The 22,194-nt window shown below is 46.9% G+C and overlaps 2 protein-coding genes and 1 pseudogene across 7 annotated transcripts in view; 2 read left to right on the top strand and 1 right to left on the bottom strand.

Moving 5' to 3' along the window:
* SMARCD3 (SWI/SNF related BAF chromatin remodeling complex subunit D3) overlaps positions 1 to 8,538 on the top strand; it is a 37,722-nt gene extending 29,184 nt beyond the window's left edge. For 3 of the 5 annotated variants that reach the window (XM_077150086.1, XM_077150097.1, XM_077150066.1), the window contains 12 exons: positions 1,872 to 2,083; positions 3,931 to 3,973; positions 4,681 to 4,803; positions 4,916 to 5,074; positions 5,300 to 5,395; positions 5,544 to 5,645; positions 5,913 to 6,074; positions 6,993 to 7,090; positions 7,266 to 7,401; positions 7,757 to 7,879; positions 8,007 to 8,108; positions 8,345 to 8,538. In XM_077150086.1, coding sequence (XP_077006201.1) covers positions 1,872 to 2,083; positions 3,931 to 3,973; positions 4,681 to 4,803; positions 4,916 to 5,074; positions 5,300 to 5,395; positions 5,544 to 5,645; positions 5,913 to 6,074; positions 6,993 to 7,090; positions 7,266 to 7,401; positions 7,757 to 7,879; positions 8,007 to 8,108; positions 8,345 to 8,398 — 1,410 coding nt within the window. In that variant the 3' untranslated portion in view covers positions 8,399 to 8,538. The remainder of the gene's footprint in view (positions 1 to 1,871; positions 2,084 to 3,930; positions 3,974 to 4,680; positions 4,804 to 4,915; positions 5,075 to 5,299; positions 5,396 to 5,543; positions 5,646 to 5,912; positions 6,075 to 6,992; positions 7,091 to 7,265; positions 7,402 to 7,756; positions 7,880 to 8,006; positions 8,109 to 8,344) is intronic. The other 2 variants (XM_077150077.1, XM_077150105.1) reach the window with 2 other exon arrangements.
* On the bottom strand, positions 6,372 to 14,600 carry CHPF2 (chondroitin polymerizing factor 2). 2 transcript variants are annotated; one of them, XM_077150050.1, is made up of 5 exons: positions 12,747 to 14,600; positions 11,703 to 12,267; positions 11,522 to 11,593; positions 10,859 to 11,041; positions 6,372 to 10,100 (listed from the first exon to the last, which is right to left on the bottom strand). In XM_077150050.1, the coding sequence occupies exons 1-5, from the start codon at positions 13,025 to 13,027 to the stop codon at positions 8,793 to 8,795; spliced, it is 2,409 nt and encodes an 802-aa protein (XP_077006165.1). In that variant the 5' UTR covers positions 13,028 to 14,600; the 3' UTR covers positions 6,372 to 8,792. The 2 variants fall into 2 exon arrangements, with proteins under 2 accessions (XP_077006165.1, XP_077006159.1); XM_077150044.1 differs by lacking the exon at positions 11,522 to 11,593 and having other exon boundaries at positions 6,374 to 10,100.
* A 3,881-nt stretch (positions 14,601 to 18,481) lies between these two features.
* Positions 18,482 to 19,727, top strand: LOC143687756 (cyclin-dependent kinase 1-like; annotated as a pseudogene).
* The last annotated feature ends 2,467 nt before the right edge of the window (positions 19,728 to 22,194 follow it).

Here is a 22,194-nt window from a genome sequence, read left to right as displayed (position 1 = left end):
TAGCCCTGATGGCTGGCACAGTTTTCTGGGGGTCTCTTCAGCAGATCAGTGGATATCCCTGGCCTTGATCAATGGGGAATGCACCTGATAGGGAAGAAAGGGCATCCCTGGGGCAGCCTGTCCTCCAGCTCCAGGGATCTCTGGGGGTAACTTCCCAAGGGTGTGTGTGTGTGTCCACCAGCCGAGTTCCAAGTCCCACCCTTGCTGCCTGGGGAGTCCCTTTAAAATGACCCATCTAGGAAGGAGAGAGGCTATTAATGTGGATTTTTTGTTATATGACCAATTCAGAGATTCAGTTCTTGGGTGGCCGAGAGCCCCACAGCCCTACTCCCAGGCCCTGACCTATGCTGGTGGGGAATGGTTGGGTCTGGGCCCCATTCTGTTCTGCTACCCTGGAGGTGTGAGTGACAGGGTCAGGTGGGGTGGGGGAGGCAGACACATGAACCAGCAGGTTTCACTGCGGGAGAGATGGGCTGTGACAGCTGGCTGGCTGAGGGTAGGAGGGGCATTAGGGTTAGGGAGAGTTGGCATTTGGAAGGGGAACCTCAAGCCCAGGGTTCAGGCTCCTCCTTGTGTCTGGTGGCAGCTGTGCTCCCGGGGGGTGAAGCGGGTACTGTTTAAATGATAACAGGGGCAAGGCTCCTTCCTTGCTCTCCTTGTCCCAGTCTCCATTCCACCCACTCTCTTCCTTACAGCCCCTCTGGCCCTGCCCAATCCCTCTTGTGGAATCTGGACAATTGGGTTTTAAAAGCCTGCGGAGCACTTAATTTGGACTCGTTTGCATCTCATTTACATCCCATCTGACCACCCAGGGATAGTGGCAAGAGAGTGATTGCTGCCTCATCTCCTTCTCCTTGGCCTCTTTTGAACCGTCTTGTGGCTTGCACTGGGGGTAGTAGTGGGAAGTGGAGGAGATCTGTAAGGATAGGGCCATCTCTGGTGAGCTTGGTGGGTGGGAGGGGAGGGAAAGATGTAAGATCTAAGGCTGGTGCTTTGACCTGCCCAAAGTGTGCTTGGCATCCCCCTTCTAGGCCAGCTTTCCCCACTCCTCCCAATCACAGAAGGGTCTGTCCTCAGCCCGCAGCTTCTCACAGCCGAGGTTGCCTCCTGCCCTACCTCCAGCCTTCATCTTGGGAGCAAATCATGGGTGTGGGCAAAGTTAGTGAGGCTGAGGTACCTGGGTATGGAGACTTGGAATCAGCCTAAAGGGAATGGTGTTTGGGGTTGAGGGGTCAAAAGCAGGGGGCCCAGAGAGATGAGTGGGTTGAGATGAGAAGAAGTAAATGCAGTGCTGATCAGCCCAGGAAGTGAAGAATAGGAAGGAGGGAATAAAAGGAGGAACAGCAGAAGTCAGAGCAAGGAGCTCAGCCCCTAACTTGAATGAAGCAGCAGAGAGCAAAAAAGACTAGGTCCTGGCAGGTATTGCCTTTGCTAGGATGAGCTGTGTGACCTTGGTGACGCTGCTTTTCTCCTTGAGCCACAGTTGCCTCATCTCTCTAGTGGGGATGCAAGTACCTGCTGGGTCTGTCTTACAGAGGAGCATGTGGATTTGAAAATGCTTTGAAAAGATTGGCAGGCGCCATTAATATTAATTTTTGCGGTACCTTCGGCAAATCCAAGGCAAGGTGATGCCCTGTGCTTCTGCCTGGCTTCAGTTAGCTTCCTGCAGCGAGACGCAAAGCCACCTCCGCCAAAGCCGCGCAGATTCTGGCGCTCCTGCCCCTCCCACCGATCACTCCCACCCGGCGGGATCAGGGTCATAAGCAGGGGGTCTTGGGAGAGGAGACGCGGGTTCACCGCCTCTGGAACCGGGGCCCTGGTCTGACCGGCGGGCGCCTGTTTCTGCTTTGCCCACCCCGCCCCAACCCCAGCGCCCCGGGATGCCGTCTGGAGCCCGGATGCCCCACCAGGGGGCGCCCATGGGCCCCCCGGGTTCCCCGTACATGGGCAGCCCTGCGGTACGACCCGGCCTGGCCCCCGCGGGCATGGAGCCCGCCCGCAAGCGAGCAGCGCCCCCGCCCGGGCAGAGCCAGGCGCAGAGCCAGGGCCAGCCGGTGCCCACAGCCCCCGCGCGGAGCCGCAGGTGAGTGAGGGGGGCCCAGCGGCCGTGGGGGGCGTGAAAGGGCGGGTCGTCTGGACCCGCAGGGATGAGGTGAAGGAGTAGCGGGAATTTGAAGGGTGAAGAAGAACGATTAACAAGAATGAGTAATCCTGGACGGGATGCCCCAAGGGGAGGTGGGTTTAAACGAGTCGCTGAACGAGGCCCACGTCTGGTTCCTTTGTGTTTCCACCGTGGCCTGAGGCTGCAGCCGGGGGCAGCCAATGTCCCTGCTCTGCATGCGCCCCTTGCGCTTCTCTTTGCCACCTGCTCAGTCCCTCCCTCCACTCCTTATCCCCAGGTTCTGGATGATGCTTGAGTCTTTGGGGTGGGGCTGGGCTGACTGTAGGAGGAAGGCAGAAGTTTTAGGACTGTGTGTTCGCAAAGCCTGTTTCTCCAATGGACCTTCCCCTGAGTCCGGTGGCTTGACTGTTCTAAACGCCCCCATGCCATATCTTCTAAATCCAGGGGTGGAGCCCAGGAATTTGCCCCGTGGGTGGGTAGTCCACGAGCATCTTTTCTACCGGATCTCGCTCTTGGGTGACTTGTAGGCTCTCAGAGGTTGAAGAACCGTGTTTTCCATCCTCTGGACCAGGTCTGCCCTAAGCCACCTGGGCCAGCCAGTTTTCTTTTCTGGGCCACCTGGTGGCACCCCAAAAGCCCTGTTGGCATCTGGTAAGAAAGATTTCCCTCTGGATTTCAGTATGTAGCCAAACACACATGCTTCCTTTCGCACAACAGATGGATTCCTATAAAAGGTGTAGTCTGAATTTTACCTCATAAAATATTTTTACATATCAAGGAAAACACCATTTATAGGAATCCCACGATGATTTTTTACTAAAGTGAATCATCCTTTTGTACAGTAAGTAATAATTCCCTCAACTATCTTGTAGAAATGTAGATTTTCACATATAGTTCGTTTTAAACCACCCCTTTCATGAAAGCAGCTTGCCTCGCCTTAGAATACATTTCTGAAAAGGGAGGGGGCAGTGGTTGAAAACACCACATGGGGGCAGTGTGGAGCCATCCTCTAGCCTGTGTTCTAATCTCTAATCTTTTGACCCATCAGCGTTCTTCTGGGGGTGGTTTGAGGGGTCAGAAGCAGCTAGCAAATCCAGAAGAGTCCAAACCCCAGCCTGTATCCCCGTCCAGCCCATTTGGCCCTTGTTCTGTAGTTCCTCGTCCTCATTCATATCCACACAAACACACACACACACACACTTTGGATCCCTATGTTTGCGGAGTGTCCCTTGCCATGTTGGCAGGTGGTCCAAATGTATGAATGCTGTCCATTGTCATCCCCTGTGGAGCCCAGGATAGCAGAGCTGCAAGTCTTCACCAGCTTCATGCCATCACTTCCTGATCCAGGAACTAGGGGTGGGAGATAGGGTGATCTGCTCCCTCCTTGAGCCAGAATGTTTGCCCTCCGTTTAGCAAGGAAAAAAAATAAGTCCTCAGAATCTGTTCTTCCTCTTTTCTATCCCCCCAAACCTCCCCAGCTTCCCTCAAACACTTCTGCAGCTCATGTATTTTGGCAGCACCTCCCTTACCCTCATCCCCTCCTAAGTCTAAATTGCTCCGACCCTTTGGATATGGTGGGGTGCAAGGGGGCTCCCAAGCCTGAGAATGGATGGGGTCAACTTGGCTCCCCAAGGGAGAACTGAGTGTCAATTCCACACACACCACTGTAGCCCCTTGGGCAAGCAGACGAGCGGGCTGTGGGAACCTCGGCCAGGCTGGCGGAGATGTCGGGATAATTTAGCAGGTGGCCTCGTTACTCCCAGATCTGTCGCCATGGTAACCTGGTTTTTTCTTTAAAAAATGTACAGTGCCAAGAGGAGGAAGATGGCTGACAAAATCCTCCCTCAAAGGGTGAGTGCCTTTCACAGCATCCCCCAGACCGCCCCCCACTCTTTGCTGCTCCGCCTCTTCCCCTCCCCCCTTAGGAGCAAAGCTTCAGCATCACAGTCACTTTCACTTTTTGTTTAAAAAGCTAATTAAGAAGTGAGGCTCCCCAGGCCAGAGGGAGGTGGGGGTGGGGCAGACGATAGGAAAGGAGGCATAAGGGATAGAATCCTAAGCTTGGGGTTCTGTGGATTAAATTCCAGTGGTCCTAAAACAAACCAAAAAAAAGCATGAAACAAAGAGGGGACAAGAGCTAGGGGATCAGATGCTGGTATGTGGAGTGAAGAAAAGAGAAGCTGACCAGAGGTTCCAGATATCATATTAGGACCCAGGCTGAGCTGGGTATGGAGTACAACAGTTCAGACATGAGGTGCAGGGACTGGTGAAGTGCCAGGGTAGAGGCAAGCAACCAATTGTCTCAGGGACTCCAGAGCCCCTAACCACTTTGCAGGGACCCAAGCAAAGCCCAGCAGTCATATGACAAGGGAAATGATGGGATGAGTCAATAAAGCACTAGTGCTTGGATGGATAATATGACACTCAAAATTCCTTGCCCTGAAATTGGATGACTCCCCTCCACATACTTTGTATTCTGGGATCGTATGACACTCTAAGATTGACCCTATTACAAGATTTGTTGAGCCCCTGATTCCTTCTGCTTGCTCCTCTTTCAGATTCGGGAACTGGTCCCTGAGTCCCAGGCTTACATGGATCTCCTGGCATTTGAGAGGAAACTGGATCAAACCATCATGCGGAAGCGGGTGGACATCCAGGAAGCTCTAAAGAGGCCGATGAAGGTGCCTTAGTTTGGGGATAGGAATAAGGCTCTAAGTAATATTTCCAGAATAGGAGTTGCCTTGAGTGGGAGCACACAATCTTCCCTCTGTACTACTCTCTTTATTTCTACAGCAAAAGCGGAAGCTGCGTCTTTATATCTCCAATACTTTTAACCCTGCGAAGCCTGATGCAGAGGATTCTGATGGCAGTATTGCTTCCTGGGAGCTTCGGGTAGAGGGGAAACTCCTGGATGACGTACGTCCTGGCCCAGGTCTCTCCAGGTGTTCTGGGGTGGGTATGGGGCTGAGCTGAGAGATAGAACTAAATGTTTGTACAACAGTTAGGTTGTCAGCCCTGACCAGAAGTGGGTGGGCCTAGTGAGACAGTTGGGGTGAAGAGGACTGCATCTCTCCATGCTGCATCCCCATGCCCCAGCCCTACCCGACTCTCAACTTGGCCTCATTCTACCCCCATAGTCCCTGTTCTGCCCCCACGGTCCCTGTTCCTCTCCCACAGCCCAGCAAGCAGAAGCGGAAGTTCTCTTCTTTCTTCAAGAGTTTGGTCATTGAGCTGGACAAAGACCTTTATGGCCCTGACAACCACCTAGTTGAGGTAAGACTAAGACTCCTTCTGCCCTTGAACTGCCACCTTTCCATATGCCCAAGTCCCTGAAGGGCTCCACCAGTTTAGATCAGGGGCCACCTCAGAGCCCCAGGCCCCACAAATCCAGATGGTGACCCAACTTTTATCCTCTGGATAGTGGCATCGGACTCCCACAACACAGGAGACAGATGGATTCCAGGTGAAGAGGCCAGGTGACTTGAGTGTGCGCTGCACCTTGCTCCTCATGCTGGACTACCAGGTCTGTGCCTGCCCTCTCCACCCTGCAGGCACCATTCCAGCCTGCCTACGCCCAGGCACAGCCAGCCCTCAAGGCTCCTCCCACACCTTTTTCCTTAGACAGGATGGGCCTAGGCCTCGAGAGATCCCATTCTCCTTTCTGTGCCATCCTTCTCCAAAAGGACATTCCCAAGGACCCCAGGCAGCATATCCCCAGACCCAAGCAGCCTGGCCCTGAGCTCTTCCCACTTCCTCTGTTTATCTAATTTCCATGCTCACCTTTTTCCAGCCTCCCCAGTTTAAACTGGACCCTCGCCTAGCCCGGCTGCTAGGGTTGCACACGCAGAGCCGCTCAGCTATTGTCCAGGCCTTGTGGCAGTATGTGAAGACCAATAGGCTACAGGACTCCCACGACAAGGAATACATCAATGGGGACAAGTATTTCCAGCAGGTAACCTCTCTCCTGAACCCAGGGATCTGGGGAGCAGGCAGAGTTATTCAGCAAGGGAATGACCTCTAATAAGGTAACTACCACTTGTCCATTCCAGATTCTTGATGATCAGAAACAATATATTTCATGGTCTTGCAGTTAAGAGACCAGAGTTCTAGTCCAGGTTCTAACATCCTGTGCCGTAGCCAATTCACTTTAGCCACATCTACAGTGACCCTCTTCCTTGTCAGCAGCCCCCCACCCCCAAGGAAGCTCTGGAAATATACAAAGCCAACAGCTAGTTCTTGTCTAAACTTTGGATATGTTACTTGGCTATTTGAGTCTTTTTCCTCATCTGTGAAGTGGAATGGTAATACCTGGCCCACCTAACCCATTGTACAGTTAAGAAAATCAAACTGCTGTGAAAGTGACTTGATAAAATCCCATCAAAATGAGATTATTATTAATGCATTTTTAAATAAACACAGCAGGCAAACCTGAGGAATAAAAATAGCAGTCAACATTTATTGTATGCTAACCATGTACTAGGCACTGTTCCAAATGCTTTACGTATATTAATTCATTTGATTCTCAAAACAACCCTGCAAGATAGGTACTATTATTATCCCCATTCTAGAGATGAGAAAACTGAGGCCTAAGATGTTAGTAACTTGCTCAAGAATATGTAGAAAGCAGTGGAAGGATTTATAGCTAAGTAGGCAGATGCATGGCCCAAGCTCTCAACCGCTGCACTACACTGGCCTTCTTCGTTAGCATTCCACCACCACCAAACCAAGTCCCATCCCCATGAGCAATGAGGAATTAGACCTAGCTCTAGCTTCCTGCAGCCCTTCCAAGAATGGAAGGAGCTAGAATTGTAGCTTTGCTCTCTTCAAGCACGAAAGGGTGATATCTTTTCTCTCTATTCTTCTGCTTCAGATTTTTGATTGTCCCCGACTGAAGTTTTCTGAGATTCCCCAGCGCCTCACAGCTCTGCTATTACCCCCTGACCCGATTGTCATCAATCATGTTATCAGGTGAGATGACCCTAACTTGTTTCTTAGACAAGGAATTATCTTATTCCTACCTTCCCTGTCCTCCCTCTTCTTCCCACTCTCATCTCCCCTCCCCTCCCTATTGGCTCTGCCCCACCCCTGTGCCCTCAGCCTCTGTGAGGGCATGATAGACATCAAAGGCTGACTTCTTTGGCAGTGTGGACCCATCAGATCAGAAGAAGACGGCATGCTATGACATTGATGTGGAGGTAGAAGAGCCACTGAAGGGGCAGATGAGCAGCTTCCTCCTATCCACGGCTAATCAGCAGGAGATCAGCGCTCTGGACAGTAAGGTGGGGCCAGAGCCCAGAGATGGCATAGGGCATTATCCCAGAGCTGGAGTGGGACATTAACCCAGAAGTGACACAGTACATTAGAACAGACTAGAACATGAACATATGGAGAGATAAAAGGGACAGATGGCCCTTCCACTGCTACTTAAGTTTCAACCTCATTACAAGTTTAGTTCTGTCCACCCCCACCCTCCACTCCTTCCCTGGATTTTAAAGGAATCAGCAATTCTGAGGGATTACCTTCCAAGTGAACAGGAGTGAATCCCTTCCTCTCTCCACTTCAACCATCTTCCTTTTCACCCTCCTCTCCCACGTCCCAAGGCCAGGTTGAGAGCATCTGTCTTTCTACCTGTAGATCCATGAGACGATTGAATCCATAAACCAGCTCAAGATCCAGAGGGACTTCATGCTAAGCTTCTCCAGAGACCCCAAAGGCTATGTCCAAGACCTGCTCCGCTCCCAGAGCCGGGACCTCAAGGTGAAGAGGGAGACTCAGGGATTACTGGAGTGGAAGACAAGCAAATTTGGAAAGATAGTAAATGCTGTACACCAGTGAAGGGTGGGGTGATTCTGGGTTTAGGGATGACCTCACTGCCCCCTCCCAGGTGATGACAGATGTAGCAGGCAACCCTGAAGAGGAACGCCGGGCTGAGTTCTACCACCAGCCTTGGTCCCAGGAAGCTGTCAGCCGCTACTTCTACTGCAAGGTATGGAGAGGCCATCACATTTCAGACCTCCCCTCTCCACTCCAAGAGAAGCCTCCCTTCTCAGCTGCCCTTACCAACTCCACATGGTGAAATTTCACCCATACCCACTGCCACCATTTACTAGCTTTCCCTGCTCCCAGATGCTCTTCCAAGGCAAGGAGGGTAGTCAGGGTAGTGGGGGGTTGTCCTCATCACTCACCAGGAAGACTGTAACCCTGTTCCTGCTCTCTCTGAAGATCCAGCAGCGCAGGCAGGAACTGGAGCAGTCACTGGTTGTGCGCAACACCTAGGAACCCCTTTGAATAAGCACCACTATGGACCTTCCGGGCTTGGGCTCTCTTCCCCCAGGGATCCACCCTGGGCCCTCCCATCACTCCTTTGACACCTTTGGTGTGGGCTGGGGACTGGATTAAAGGTCATTCATCTAATAGCAGCTGTGTGGTTATTGGAACCTGGGGGGAGGGAGGGAAGCAATGGGTCTCCCTGAAAAACTTCCCATACCCCTCCCTCATATTCTTCTCCTTACTCCATTTTCCCTAGACCTAAAAACCATTTGGCATAAGATACTTTAATAATGTTTTCTTATTAAAAAAATACAGCAACAAGCTCTCCATCTGTCGGTCCGTCATGCTTTGCCCACCTGGGGCGAAGGCATATGAGGAAGTACTGGGCCCCACAGGTGTGCTAAGTACTGTTGGCTTGCTCTTGCTCAAACAGAGTCATGGCAAGCTGAGCGCGGCCCCCCAGCCCCTCCAGGTTGCTGAGGCGACAACGGTGGTAGAGTTCCTCGCTGAGCCGTGGGCTACAGTCCCGCAGTGAAAACTTCTGCACCAGCCCTGGCTCTACGGCTCGAAAGAGGTGGAGCCCTGAGAACCGGAGGAAAACATCCATCACCTCCAGCCCCTCCAGGGCTTCCTCCTCTTCCTGGCCTGCCAGTTCACCAGCCAGCCGAGCTCGTGCCGCTAGGTAGTCTGCATTGTAGAAGCAGCCCTCAGCAGAAGCCTGTCGGTCAAATCTACCCCCAACAGAAGCCCCCCGGGAAGGGTCGGCACCAGGAGAGGATGGGGGGTCAGGGCCAGCCCCGGGGGGCCCTGGGGGCGATCTCTGTGGTGATAGGGTAGGGTTAAACTCCTGGAAATGGACTGGAAAGAAGGCTTGCCAGCCTGAGATGGCATTCATGCGGCAGCGGTTGAGGACTTCCGGCCCAGGCCTTGTCCACACAGTAGTAACGAAGAAGAGGGTGTCCACTGGGTGCTTTTTCGAGATTACATCCATGAGCCGCACCTGGGAAGGGGCCTCAGCACGCACAGCGAGCCAGGCCAGCCTCGTTCCAGGGTACCGCCGCTCTAACTCCGTTGCTGCAGCCTTCACCCTGAGAAATGGGTCCGGGGCCCCTCGGCCACCTTCCCGAGGCCCATAGACGAGCAACAGGGTGAGCAAAGCATGTTCTCGTGGCTCCAGAACATTGGTTGCAAAGGCCTCAAGGAAAGCAGGGGCTGCAGCAGCTTCAGCCACCAGAAGCGGCAACACCAGCTGCACACGGGTAGCCTCAGTGACATATGGCATAGGTAAGATTTCCACACGACTCAGTGGCCTCAGAAGGCTGACTCTGCGGGCCAGTGCCCTCCTGTGTCCCCGCTGAGTCACAGCTTCCAACAGTAAGTCCAGGGTGTATTCCATGCCCCGGGCTGGATCAAAGCGCCGGTAGCCATTGAGTAGCCGCTGTTTCTGGAAGCGCAGGCGGGGCTGATAGCGCCGATTCAGCTGCTCTAAAGCAGTCTCCACGGCATCACCTACATCCGCTCTGCTAGCCCCTTGCAGTGGACACTTGGGAGCCCCATCTGCACAGGAGAAGGTGTGCTGCTCTGTGAAGTAGTCCCAGCCCAGTACCTCAAAACGAGAGTGAGGTGTGAAAGGAGCTGGTAGCCCAACAGGCCAGCTCAGACCTGCCTCCCCTTCAGGTGTCAGCATGGTCAGGTTCCGGATCTGAGCCTAGGTTGGGAGAGAATGCAGTCAGCGCCAGCTAGAATCCCTACCCTGCCCTAGTTTCCTGGCCCCTGAGAGTCTACTAGGCTCAGAGCCCAAATGTTAACTCTGTCAACATTTACAAGGTGCAACTTAACTAATCATTTAATTGCCTGCATTTATATTCTCTCTCCGTAAAATGGAGAAGCAACAGGAATCATGCCCACCTTACACAACTGCTGTATGAAAAGGTGAAAAATGTACTTTTACTAAGCCACAAGTACCCTGAAATATAAAGCTCAGCAGATTTCTCTCCCATACCCTAAGAATTCTCATCCTCTTCAGAACCAGAAACTTGTTTTCACCTACACTCCACCTCTGATAAGCCCCTCACTAAACAAGAGAATTCTTCCACCTTCTACCCTTGGTTTTTTTGGATAAAGTTCAAGAACTTTAAGGTTTTTGCTTCCTTCATGGAAAGAAACTATTGAATAGAACTAAAACTATTCTGTCTAAACCTGTGCTGAGCCTCCTGAGTCTCACAGTTCACCTGCAAACCCCTTTAACTGCATTCAAGTCATTCCAGGAGCTTATCTTACTGGCCTAAACATCCATGAAATCCCTCTCTCCCTGTAGTTGTTTTAAGTTTAGGGATGGTCAGCCTGTCTTTCTATTCCTCCATTATACTGGGCCTAACCCAGCCTCCCCACTCACTTAGCTCCCTATTCATTATACATCTCAATCTCCTTCTCACCCTCTGGCCTACCTGCTCTTCTTTTGCTCACCTGCAGTTGTTCTATTTCACTGTAAGCCCGATCCAACTCCAGGGCACTGAAGCGTTTGTGTAACCGGTACATGAGGTTTCCCTCGGAGACAGGGTGCACTGCAAAGGCATTCAGGAAAGCCGAGCTCCCCTCCTTCTCGGGGTCCCTATTTTTGGCCAGTTCAAATGAGCGATATTGCTGCCCCTAGAGGGACCAATCAGACCAATCAATGACACACACTGAAGGCTGCCATTCACAAACTGCCCTTAACCACATTCAGCCATTTACAACTATTACTGCTGCTGCTTTAGAATGGAGGAAGAAAGTAGGTGATCATTCTAGTGTCTCCCTTAACCTTAGTTGTTACTCCCACTGCAGAGGTTCTGAGAAGGAGAAAGTAAGTAAGCAAAGGATACTCCTTTACCCCAAATAATTGCAGTTACTTATAAAAGTTATAGACCAGAAAATATTCCCAATACTTTAGTTTGGAAGGACAGACCACAGCTGGGACCTTCCTTGCTTCTCCAGTACAATAAACATGGGAGTAGTTGTAGGAAATTTTCAGATTTTCCATAGCTGTGATACGAATATGTTGGTGTGGAGGTAGAGGACAGGGAGGCAGATGGGAAGAACGGTGATGAGGGGCCTAAGTTTATCTTGGCCAGAGGTTCCCTGACAAGACGCTATTTTTGATGACTCCAGGGCTCTAAGACTGTCAAAGGTGAGCAAGGGACTGCCAAAGGGGCAGAACAGTGGCTAGAAAAGGTAAAATGATAGAAATAAACCAGCAGCACCCAGCCTGGAGATACACTGCTAAATCACTATTACTTTTTTGGGGAGTGGAATTAACTTGAAAGGCCATTACCTGGTGCTGGGAGACACAGCCAATCCCCAGAGAGTCGATAAGGCAGCGGCCTAGCCACTCATCAGGACGGGCACTGAGAATGTCTCCGCGGCAGCCATCCAGATGTGGCCACAATCGAAGCAGGAGACTCCGTGATAATAGGTAGCCAAAGCCACCATGACAGTACCGGGCCTGTTCCCCAGCACCAATGAACTCCTCGGCCCGGCCCAAGTAAAGGTCTTGGTTGATACTGAGGTGGCCAGCAAGGGCTGCCAGGCGGGGGGCCTGTACATACGTGTCATCCTGCATAATGAAGAACCAGTCATAGTCGGCCCCAAAGTGAGTGTGAAGATGGCGCAGGGTCTCGGACATGAGCCAGGCCGGCCGCTCGTCCCCATGAGATACCACCTGCATCCCTGCCGGAGCCCGAGCCCCTCGTTGCCCAGTGAAATAGAGTAACCGAGGGAAGTGGTGGGCCACTGTACGGTTCACAGCCACGGCCAGAGTGGACAGCGTGGTTCGTGAAGTCAGGACAGCCACAAGTAACCGCTCACGAGAGCCCAGCTCTGTCTGAATGTACCGAGTCCTGTGGAGACACCAGCATATCAAGGGGTCAACTCCTTAATCTTTAGGAATCCATCTTGCCCTACAAATACATAGCCTTAGCAATGAATGAATTGGGTTGAGAAAAGAGAAGGGAGATATCTCCTCATCCACGTTAATTAGCTACAGAAGTGAGTATCCACTGAGTAGCTGTAAGTATTTAAGTATCCACTGTAAGTATTTTGGAGAGGAGGGGGTTTACTAAGTATGAATTAGATGGGTTAGATATGAATCTTGCCATGTTTAAGAACACTGAATACTAATTTAACACTAAAGGGTGAGACTTTCTTGGACCTGAGAAAGAGGGGGAAAATAGGAACAAACCATGATGAATAATAAAACAAAGGGCAATCCTAAGAAGATTAAGAGGCTGACAATCAATGAAAATGCAGAGGCAAGTGACTTATAGCAGCCCTAAACTGAGATCCAGTGTCTGGAACTATGCACACACAGAACTCTCACCTGAGCACCTTCTTGTAAGGCTTGTTGGGATCCCTATAGTAAGGGATAATCCGGGGTTTGAAGTCTTCATCACTTTGGTCCAGACGAGTTCTTGAGTCTGGATTCTGTGGCCCTCCCAGCTCTCCCACAGCCTCTATACAGGGATCATCTCCCTCACCCTGGATCCAGGAAACCCGCAAGAGGCTCAGGCTGCATCCCAGAGACAGCCCTAGTATGAGGGGCAGTGCTGGCCGCAGCAGAGCCAAAAGGGAGCTCAGTCGCATGGTGGACAGCCCTGTCATGTGGGGTGCCCCAGAGGGCACAGCCTCAAAAATCAACGGAGCTGGCAGACACCAGACCAGAAGTAAAGTTTTAACCAGGGAACCTGGGGTCAATGAGTTCAACAACAGAGAAAGATGTGTATGCTTCCAGGCCCAGCATTCCCTAGGAAGCTTGACTGTCTTGCCTTCACTACCCACTCGGGCTGGCCTTCAGTTGTCAAGGTGCTGGATCTAACCCTCAGCCTAAATAGCAATAAACATTATAATCAATTTAACTCACTACTAGGATCATGGTTCTGTCTTCTTGTGGAAAGGGGAGGAAACAAAACTCAATATTGCCAAATTTTACCCCAAAAGGATTATACACATCTGTTAGCAGGATCTAAGAGTTACCAGTCACTGATAAAGAAGGGGTTGGTGAAATGGCCATGATTCATCAAAACAACAGCCACCAACCAGAGGAACTTGCCACAGTCGGCCTTTCCTAATGAATACCAGGCTCACGGTCCAGTTTTCACTCAATTTACTGAAGGAGTTGCTCACTGACTGCTGAAGGCTGGCCCAAGAGAAGGGTCACAATGGCTAGGGTAAGCCCCTCCTCCAAGTTAGGAGTAATCAAGAGCCACTGGCATTATGCACAGAAGCTCTGCCCACACAAATGAGGTAGAGATATGGTTACTCAGCACTAAGATTCTCTCAGAAGAGCACAATGGTTATTGGAGTCATTTTGCATGACATTTCTTCAAATCCTAGCTGCTCAGAGGTTGGTCTTGCCCACCTTCCTCTGAGAGGAGGGAAGAGGCAAACTACAGTAACTCTTGCTGGGTATGAGCGATTTGGTATCTAGTCTTACCAGAAAGGGCCCCAGGTACCAAAAAATACGGATTCTGTATAAGGCAAACAAAAGTTCGGCTGTCTTTAGATATGAAAATTGCCAGTGGAAAAGCAATATAGCCGTTCTTTCAGCAATGAAAGAAATCCTAGCCCTAGAAAGAAAGCCAATTTGTTTAGCCGTCGTCTCAAAACAGAAATAAAATCTGCTACGTCAAGGAGCTGTCGAAACGGAGAAAGAGAAAAGCTTAGTTTGTTCTGATTTAAGAGTATGAATTGGGTAAGACAAACGTCAAGAGGAAGGGCGGCGGGTGGAAGGAATTAAGATCGCGCTTCGCTTTAGGATACTGCGAGAGGAGGGAAAAGATCCCGGTTCTCAGATCCGTGGCGAGGAGCAAAAGGCCTTACTGAACCAGAGAGGAAGCCTAAGCCGGTGGGCGAAGGACAATGAGGGAAATACCCGAAGCCCTAAAGAGAGGACCCTGCATCAGGGCCCAGGTGCATACGGAGGAAGGATAAAGGACGACCCAGCTCAGGCCCGGGGGCGGCTGACTCGGCAAGCCCTGTCCTGGGGAAGGGCTGGGGAAATGGGAACGGAGAAGTGGGAAAACTCCTGTTCTCAGGAGCAACGACCCTGACGCTCCTTGCAGGGTAAGGACGGGGAAGGGGGAACAGACCCCAATTCCCGGCTGAAGCCCCGGCTCCGCCGATGCAGCTGCTGCCACCTCACAGCCCCCAGGCCCGTTCCTTCCTCTTCCGGTCCCTGTCAGTCACCGGTCTCTATGGTGACCGCATCCGGCCACTCGCTCCGCCTTTTCCTTCTCTATGGTTTCTCCCCACCTCCTACTCCTCCGCTTGGAGCGCGTCTGGGGCAGTTCTGGAAGACGCTCACCTTGTGGTCGGGGTACTCCGGTCCTTTCTCAGGATCTTGTACCCGCCTGGGAGCGACGTGGTTAACGCTAGCCCCAAGCACCCGCCCCACGGCAATAAATGTGCATTCTGCAAACTCTAATCTGGATGAACACAGACTGGACCCAAAGGTGCCACAAATCTTTAATTTCACTCCTCTGCTCTGGAAAAATAAATACCCGCCATCCTCAATGAACAAGCTTCTGCCTCCTAGAGGACTTCCCCCAATCTATTTGGGAATCCCGTTATTTATTCATTTAGTTATTGAAGAAAATGTTTGTTCTACTAAATTAGACGCATCTTAATGAATCTGGGTCAACAAGAGGTGGACAAGAAAGACATGATTCCCGCTTTCAGAGTATTAAACACATAGTCTCATACCGAAAAATATAAATGAAAGCAAAAAAAAAATCACACATTGCAATAAGTACCACTACCGAAAAGTACAGAATCCAATAGACAAGCATAACAAGAAGAGTAAAATTAGATTGGAAATTTGAGAATATTCGAGGAGGTACCAGCGGAGAGCTAAAGGTTCCGTTAGAGCTATTGAAGCAAAAAGTGGAGAGAAGAATTTTCCAGGCAAAGAAAAGAGTACCTGAAGGCCCTGAGAGAAGAAAGGTATTGGACTAGAGAAAAATTGTGAAGGCCAGCCATCTCAGCCAACACAGCAAGCAAACTCACTGCTCTCCCCTTCTCTACATGGGACATGACTCCCAGGGGTGTAAACCTCCCTGGCAATGTGGGACAGAAATCCTAGAATGAAGTGGGACTCAGCATCAAGGGATTGAGAAAACCTCGACTGAAAAGGGAAGAGAGAAATGAGACAAAATAAAGTGTCAGTTGTTTTAATTGGGACATTTTCTCAGCCTTAGAACTGTAAACTAGCAACTTACTAAATTCCCCTTTTTTAAAGTCATAAATAAATAAATAAAGTGTCAGTGGCTGAGAGATTTCGAATAGAGTTGAGAGGTTATCCTGGAGGTTATTTCTACACATTATATAGATATCCCCTTTTTTAGTTTAAGGTATTTTAGAGAGGCTAGAGGGAAGTGCCTGAAACTGCAGAGCTGTGTTCCGGTAGCCATGGTTCTTGAAGATGATTGTATAATGGTACAGCTTTCACGATGTCACTGTGTGATTGTGAAAACCTTGTTCTGATGCTCCATTTATCTACGGTATGGACAGATGAGTAAGAAATATGGATTAAAAATAAATAAATAATAGGGGGAACAAATGTTAAAATAAATTGGGTAGAGGAAAATATTAGTGGTCAATGAGAGGGAGGGGTAAGGAGTATGGTATGTATGAGGTTTTTTTTTTTTTCTTTTTATTTCTTTTTCTGGAGTGATGTAAATCTTCTCAGAAATGATCATGATGAATATACAACTATGTGGTGAAGGAAAAAAAGAATGTATGTATGTGCTTTTACTTTGTTGTATCAATAAAAAATTTTTTTAAAAATGTGAAGGCCAGGATGACTAGAGCATGGTGAGAGGAGGAAAAGCCTGAGATGAGGCTTAGAGGACAGGCATGGCCATTAAATTACCACTGTGGGTTCCCAACCAGTATGGCATCATCTCTAAGGGGCAATTTAGAATGTAAAAGTATTTGTTGCCAAATGACTGGGGTGGGGGGAGTCAAGGACCTTTCATGTCTTGCACATTACAAGACAGTATCACTCAAAAAAGAATTTTCCAGATCCCATGCGACATTCATTTGTCCTATGGAACATACATGTAGGTGAAAAAACAGGTTATAATCATTTGATCTTTGAACCTGTGTTTTATATATAAACACGAAGTAATTTTGTAGGAGTTTAATATATGCTGAATTTTCAAGGAATAGAACTACCATGTAAATGGAAGAAAGATTGTATTTTTTTTTGTTCAGGAATTTACTAAGAGTTTTCACCATTTTGGAAAACTATATCACTAATAGCAATGTCATTCAGGGTGTTCGAGTCACTAAATGTAACAGATTTATATCAATCTGCATTTGCACTTTCACATTCAAGGTGAGCATAGATATAGGTAAAAGCATCTGACTAATTATGTTTTCTAGTGTGGTTGCAACCAAACATTTATATACTGAAATAACATTATTTTCTTATAAAGAATTTCCTTTATTTCTCCTTTCTGGAATGGTTAATATAATTTTTTAATTGTGTGTAGTTAGGATATGCCATCTATGAATTTTATTTCAAAATAGTAAAGGAGATGTTATTTTATTAAAAGGAGCATTGAGACTGATAAAGAACCACCATTCTGGGAGGTATATAAAATAGAACTCACTTGCATTACCTACCAGCACTATTATCCTTTACTATGTTTTGGTCTCATCTTCCTTTAGACTGCAAATTGATCTACCCTCAACAACTGGCCCACAATAGGTGATAAATGAATGACTGGTTAAAAGCAGCTCTGGAAGCAGAGTAGGGACACTTACCTAGTAATCAGAAGATGTAGGTTCTAGACTAATGCTGCCCAATAGAAATATAATGTGAGTCACAAATGTTAGCCACACATGTAAATTTTAATTTTCTAGTAGCCATATTTTTTAAACATAAAAATAAACATGAATTTTATTATAGTATTAAATATATCCAAAATATTATTGTCAACATGGAATCAATATTAAAAATTACTGAGGTATTTTACATTCTTAAAAGAATGAGATTCTTTTAAGATTCTAAAATCTTAAATTTGGATGCATATTTTAAACGTACACAAACACAGCACATCTCAATGGAAGATCTTAATCTCTTTCCACCTCTCTCTTTTACTCTCTCCCTCCCATTTCCCCATTTCTCTTCACCCATTTCTTCTTTCCTCATTGTCAGGTCTGTTCCCTGCAAGATATGTAAACTGTAGGTGGGAATGGCAGAACTTCTAAGTGGCCAAGGGGTTTTCTAAACCACTCTTGCTCTGCTAAGGGATGTTCTGCCCAGCAACTGTTAATTCATGGAAAATCATGGATGTGATTAGCTGTCAGGCAGATGGAGTCAGAGAAGTAACCAGTTAGTCTTTTCTTGCCATCCTGAGCCCTTTTAAAGAGAAAGAGTTCTGGAATCATAAGATTCCAGCCTCAAACCCTGGCTCTGGCTCCTACCAGCAATATGGGTTTATTTAATAGTTCTGTGCCTTAGTTTCCTAATCTGTAAAACGGCAATAATACCCACCTCAGAGTTTCTGGGGGGGGGGGGTAGGAGGGGGGATTAAATGAGGTGGCGCAAATGAAAGTGCATAATAAATGCTAATTCTTTCCTGCAACAACATCTTTTAAATGAGGCCGGGGAATGGGACATATTGCAGATAGTGCTTCTGGGAGGTTCAGGTGCTTGAAAGAGTGATTTTACGTGATCCATAACCACATATAACTCATTTGCTTCATATGAAAAGGATTTGCAGTCAGTTAAATTCAGACTATATTATTTTTACCTAAAACAATGATTTGCAAACAGTAGATGCTCAATGCTTATTAACTGAATTAAATTAAATAAACCTCTAGTGCATACCTGGGTAAAGATTCTGTGAGTAGTAGGGAAGGCAAGAAGGAGACCCAGCAGAATTCAGTTGGCTAAAACTAATAACAAGGATAGCTAACGTTTAATAGTACTTACTATGAACCAGGCACTGTCCCAAGCATGTAACAAGAATTAGCCTCTTTAGATTTTGCTTCAAACCTGGCTCTTCAAAGTTGGGAAGGAGTGACCCCCACGTGGTAACTGCTGCTGCCACCATCGCGTTGGATAAGCCCAGATTTACGGCACCTGTTGGGTAACTATGGAAGACTATACCAAAATAGAGAAAATTGGAGAAGGTACCTATGGAGTTGTGTATAAGGGTAGACACAAAACTACAGGTCAAGTGGTAGGCATGAAGAAAACCAGACTAGAAAGTGAAGAAGGAGGGGTTCCTAGTACTGCAATCTGGGAAATTTCCCTATTAAAAGAACTTTGTCATCCAAATATTATTAGTCTTCAAGATGTGCTTATACAGCATTCCAGGTTATATCTCATCTGAATAACTTTCCATGGATCTCAAGAAATACTTGGATTCCATTCCACCTGGTCAATTAATGGATTCCTGACTTAAGAGTTATTTATACCAAATCCTACAAAGGATTGTGTTTTGTCATTCTAGAAGAATTCTTCACAGAGACTTAAAACCTCAAAATCTATTGATTGATGACAAAGGAACAATTAAATTGGCTGATTTGGGGCTTGCCAGAGCTTTTAGAATACCTATTCAAGTATATACACATGAAGTAGTAACACTCTGGCATAGAACTCCAGAAGTTTTGAGCTCACTACTCAACTCCAGTTGACATTTGGAGTATAGGCACTATATTTGCAGAATTAACAACTAAAACAACCACCTTTCCATGGAGATTCAGTAATTGATCAACTCTTGAAGATTTTCAGAGCTTTGGGTACTCCCAGTAATGAGGTGTGGCCAGAAATGGAATCTTTACACGATTATAAGAATGCATTTCCCAAGTGGAAACCAGGAAGCCTAGCATCCCATGTCAAAAACTTGGATGAAAATGGCTTGGATTTGCTCTCAAAAATGTTAGTCTATTGGATACAAAAACTCAGAAATGGACAGCACAATACTACCTAATTGTAAAGTAATCATGTTAAAACACTGAATGAAGCTGCATCTGAGGTATAGTTTTTTTAATTTTTTTATTTTTTTCTCTCTATTATCGTTTTATTTCTTTTTCTGTTGTCTTTCTATTTTTTTTTCTAAATCGATGCAAATGTACTAAGAAATGATGAATATGCATCTATGTGATGATATTAAGAATTATTGATTGTATATGTAGAATGGAATGATTTCTAAATGTTGTGTTAGTTAATTTTTTTAATTAATAAAAAAAAATGTTAGTCTATGATCCTGGCAGACGAATTTCTGGCAAAATGGCACTGAATCATCCATATTTCAATGATTTGGACAATCAGATTAAGAAGATGTAGGTTTCCAATAAAAAGTTTCCACATGTTCTATCAAGAACAGACAGTCATATTTTTATGTTAACCCTGTCTGTTTTTGTCTTGTATTTTTTTCTTTGTTGTAAAACTCAAGCTGTACTTCATTTTCTCATTTCAAAAGTGTAACTTAAAATTGTAAATATTGTTCTATATGAATTTAAATATAATTTGTATATGTGTGTAGATCTCACTGTGAACATGTTTGTTACTGTAATAAAATTATAAATCTAGCATTGATGCCAGGAATCAGGAAAAAATTGAGTTAGTTTTAAATCATCTCCATCCTTCAAGCAATTATGTTTTACAAATTGGAGCTACTAAAATTTAGGAAAATGTGTTAAAGTTTCATAATGCTTTGAAGTAATTTTGTGCTCTGAATGTTTAAATGTTCTTGTTAGTTTCTTGGCATGTAGTAACTGTACAACCTGCCTAAAGATGATATTTTTCTACTTGTATTTCAAATTGTGACCTAAATGTTTACGTGTTCAGAATGAGATAACTATCCAGATTTGAGAGACAATGTTAAATTTATAGAGATTTTCGGTGACTTATAAAAACTAGCATTAGGGAACGCCAAAGTTTTGTCAAGTTTTACAGTCACAGATCTGCTGTCCACAGTAGTGAAGAATAGTTTTGAAAATTTAACTATCCTATTTTTACTTAGATTATGAAAGGTATTTTTTTAATTCTCATGCCTTGGTCAGAGTTAATAACTTTGTGAAGGAATTGCTTGTTTTTGGCTTTCAAGTCTAACTTAAAATCTACTTAAATATTTTGGCATAATGTTGTTTATTAGCAGTCTCTTAAAAAGATTCTAAGTATTTGACTAAAACCCACTAGAAGTTGTTTAATAATGCTGCTCATTGTGGTTATCTAAGCAGCCTTTTTCAAATTATTTGCTAGTGTCAAGAGAGATGTCTATAAAAATAGTTTATTGGTGTGGTTAAAAAAAAAGAATTAGCCTCTTTAAACCTTCTAACAACTATACGAGGTAAGTACAAACATTATTTTACAGAAGAGAACATATATTTTGCCCAAGATCACACAGAGCTGGTGTTTGCATGCAGATAGTTTATCCCCAGAGTTTATGCCCTTAATTATGCAATGCTAAGTGAGATCCCCACCTAAGTACTCAAGTAGCACCCAGACCTCATTTCTTTCGTGGCACTTATTACCTGAACTGTCATAGTCCGTGTACTTTTCAAATACTCCTTCTTGATTTTGAGCTACCCGAGGGCAGGGAGTGATTTGTCATCATTGCAACTCCAGGACCTAGCTCTTAGCCTAACATATATAGGCACTTAATTGGTGGAGAGTATTCTAGAAAAAGGGCATGGCATGTTCAAAGGCATGACGGTGTGAAACAGCATGACTTATTTCTGAACTATAAGCATTTAGATTCTACTGAAGCATGAAGTCTGAGGAGGAACAGTCTAGTAGCCAGGTTCTATCATGGAGGTTGGGGTAAGTGACTCCTTTTAAAAAAGGGTCATAGGACCATAGGTGCCACTTTTGGAGACTGTGCTCAGAAGGAGTTACAGCTTCCCTTGCCTCATTCTAACTGTGTCACTGATGGTGAGGCACCTCCGGACAGGGGCCTAGAGAAGTAACTACAAAGGACTTGCCCTGTATTTGCGGTTACTTACAATGTGGGGAATAAGAAATCTGTGAGAGATTTTAAATAAGGGAGACTCGTGAGTGGGGCTAATTGACAAAAAACCTAAACTCGGAACAGGGGTCTTAGTTTTTACTTGGGTGCTCTTCTCACCAAACTTATATGGCTTTGATGGAAACTTTCATTACTGGAATGGTAAGGCTAAGCGGTTGTTCAAGAACAACATTCAGCACCTTCTAACAGTCTGGCTAACACTGGATCAGCCCCTAAAATTTCGGTGTCATGAAACGAGGACGCCCTCCTTTCATAAAGAAATTCTTAGCATCATTGTAGTGATGCTCCTCTTTCCGGTCTTACACCAACCACCTCTCTCTTAAGACCTCCTCCTTCTCTCTCTTCGTTTCACTCCCTCCGTTCTCCCTTCCTCTCCTATTGTTTCGACCCATTCCCGAGTGATGCACGCTGGGAATTGTAGTCGCTCACCCTACTGGCTGAGCGACTATAAATCGGTATTCCACATAGCGCGACAGATCTTTCCAGAGGTGGAGTAAAGGCTGGAAGGCCCACCGCGCTCATCCCAACAGCAATATAGGATCTGCAGTTTCTAGTCCTTTAAACTGCTTGCGGGCAGAGGTTCTTGGACTGTAAAGCCCCCCGGAGCCTGGCGCATTCTGATGACGACACGAGGATACTCGAGACCCCTGGGATATGTGGTAGTTCTCGAGATGGGTCTTAGTCTTGGGTGCCGCCACTAGAGGACGACACTTCCCAGGAGTCTGCGCGAAGGCGCGCCGAGAGCCGACCGAGGCCGTGATTGGCTGGTGAGCCGGCCGCACG

The sequence above is a fragment of the Tamandua tetradactyla genome, chromosome 1 (genome assembly GCF_023851605.1).
Source record: "Tamandua tetradactyla isolate mTamTet1 chromosome 1, mTamTet1.pri, whole genome shotgun sequence".
NCBI classification, from domain to species: Eukaryota; Metazoa; Chordata; class Mammalia; order Pilosa; family Myrmecophagidae; genus Tamandua; species Tamandua tetradactyla.
This window is presented reverse-complemented; position numbering and strand designations above follow the sequence as displayed.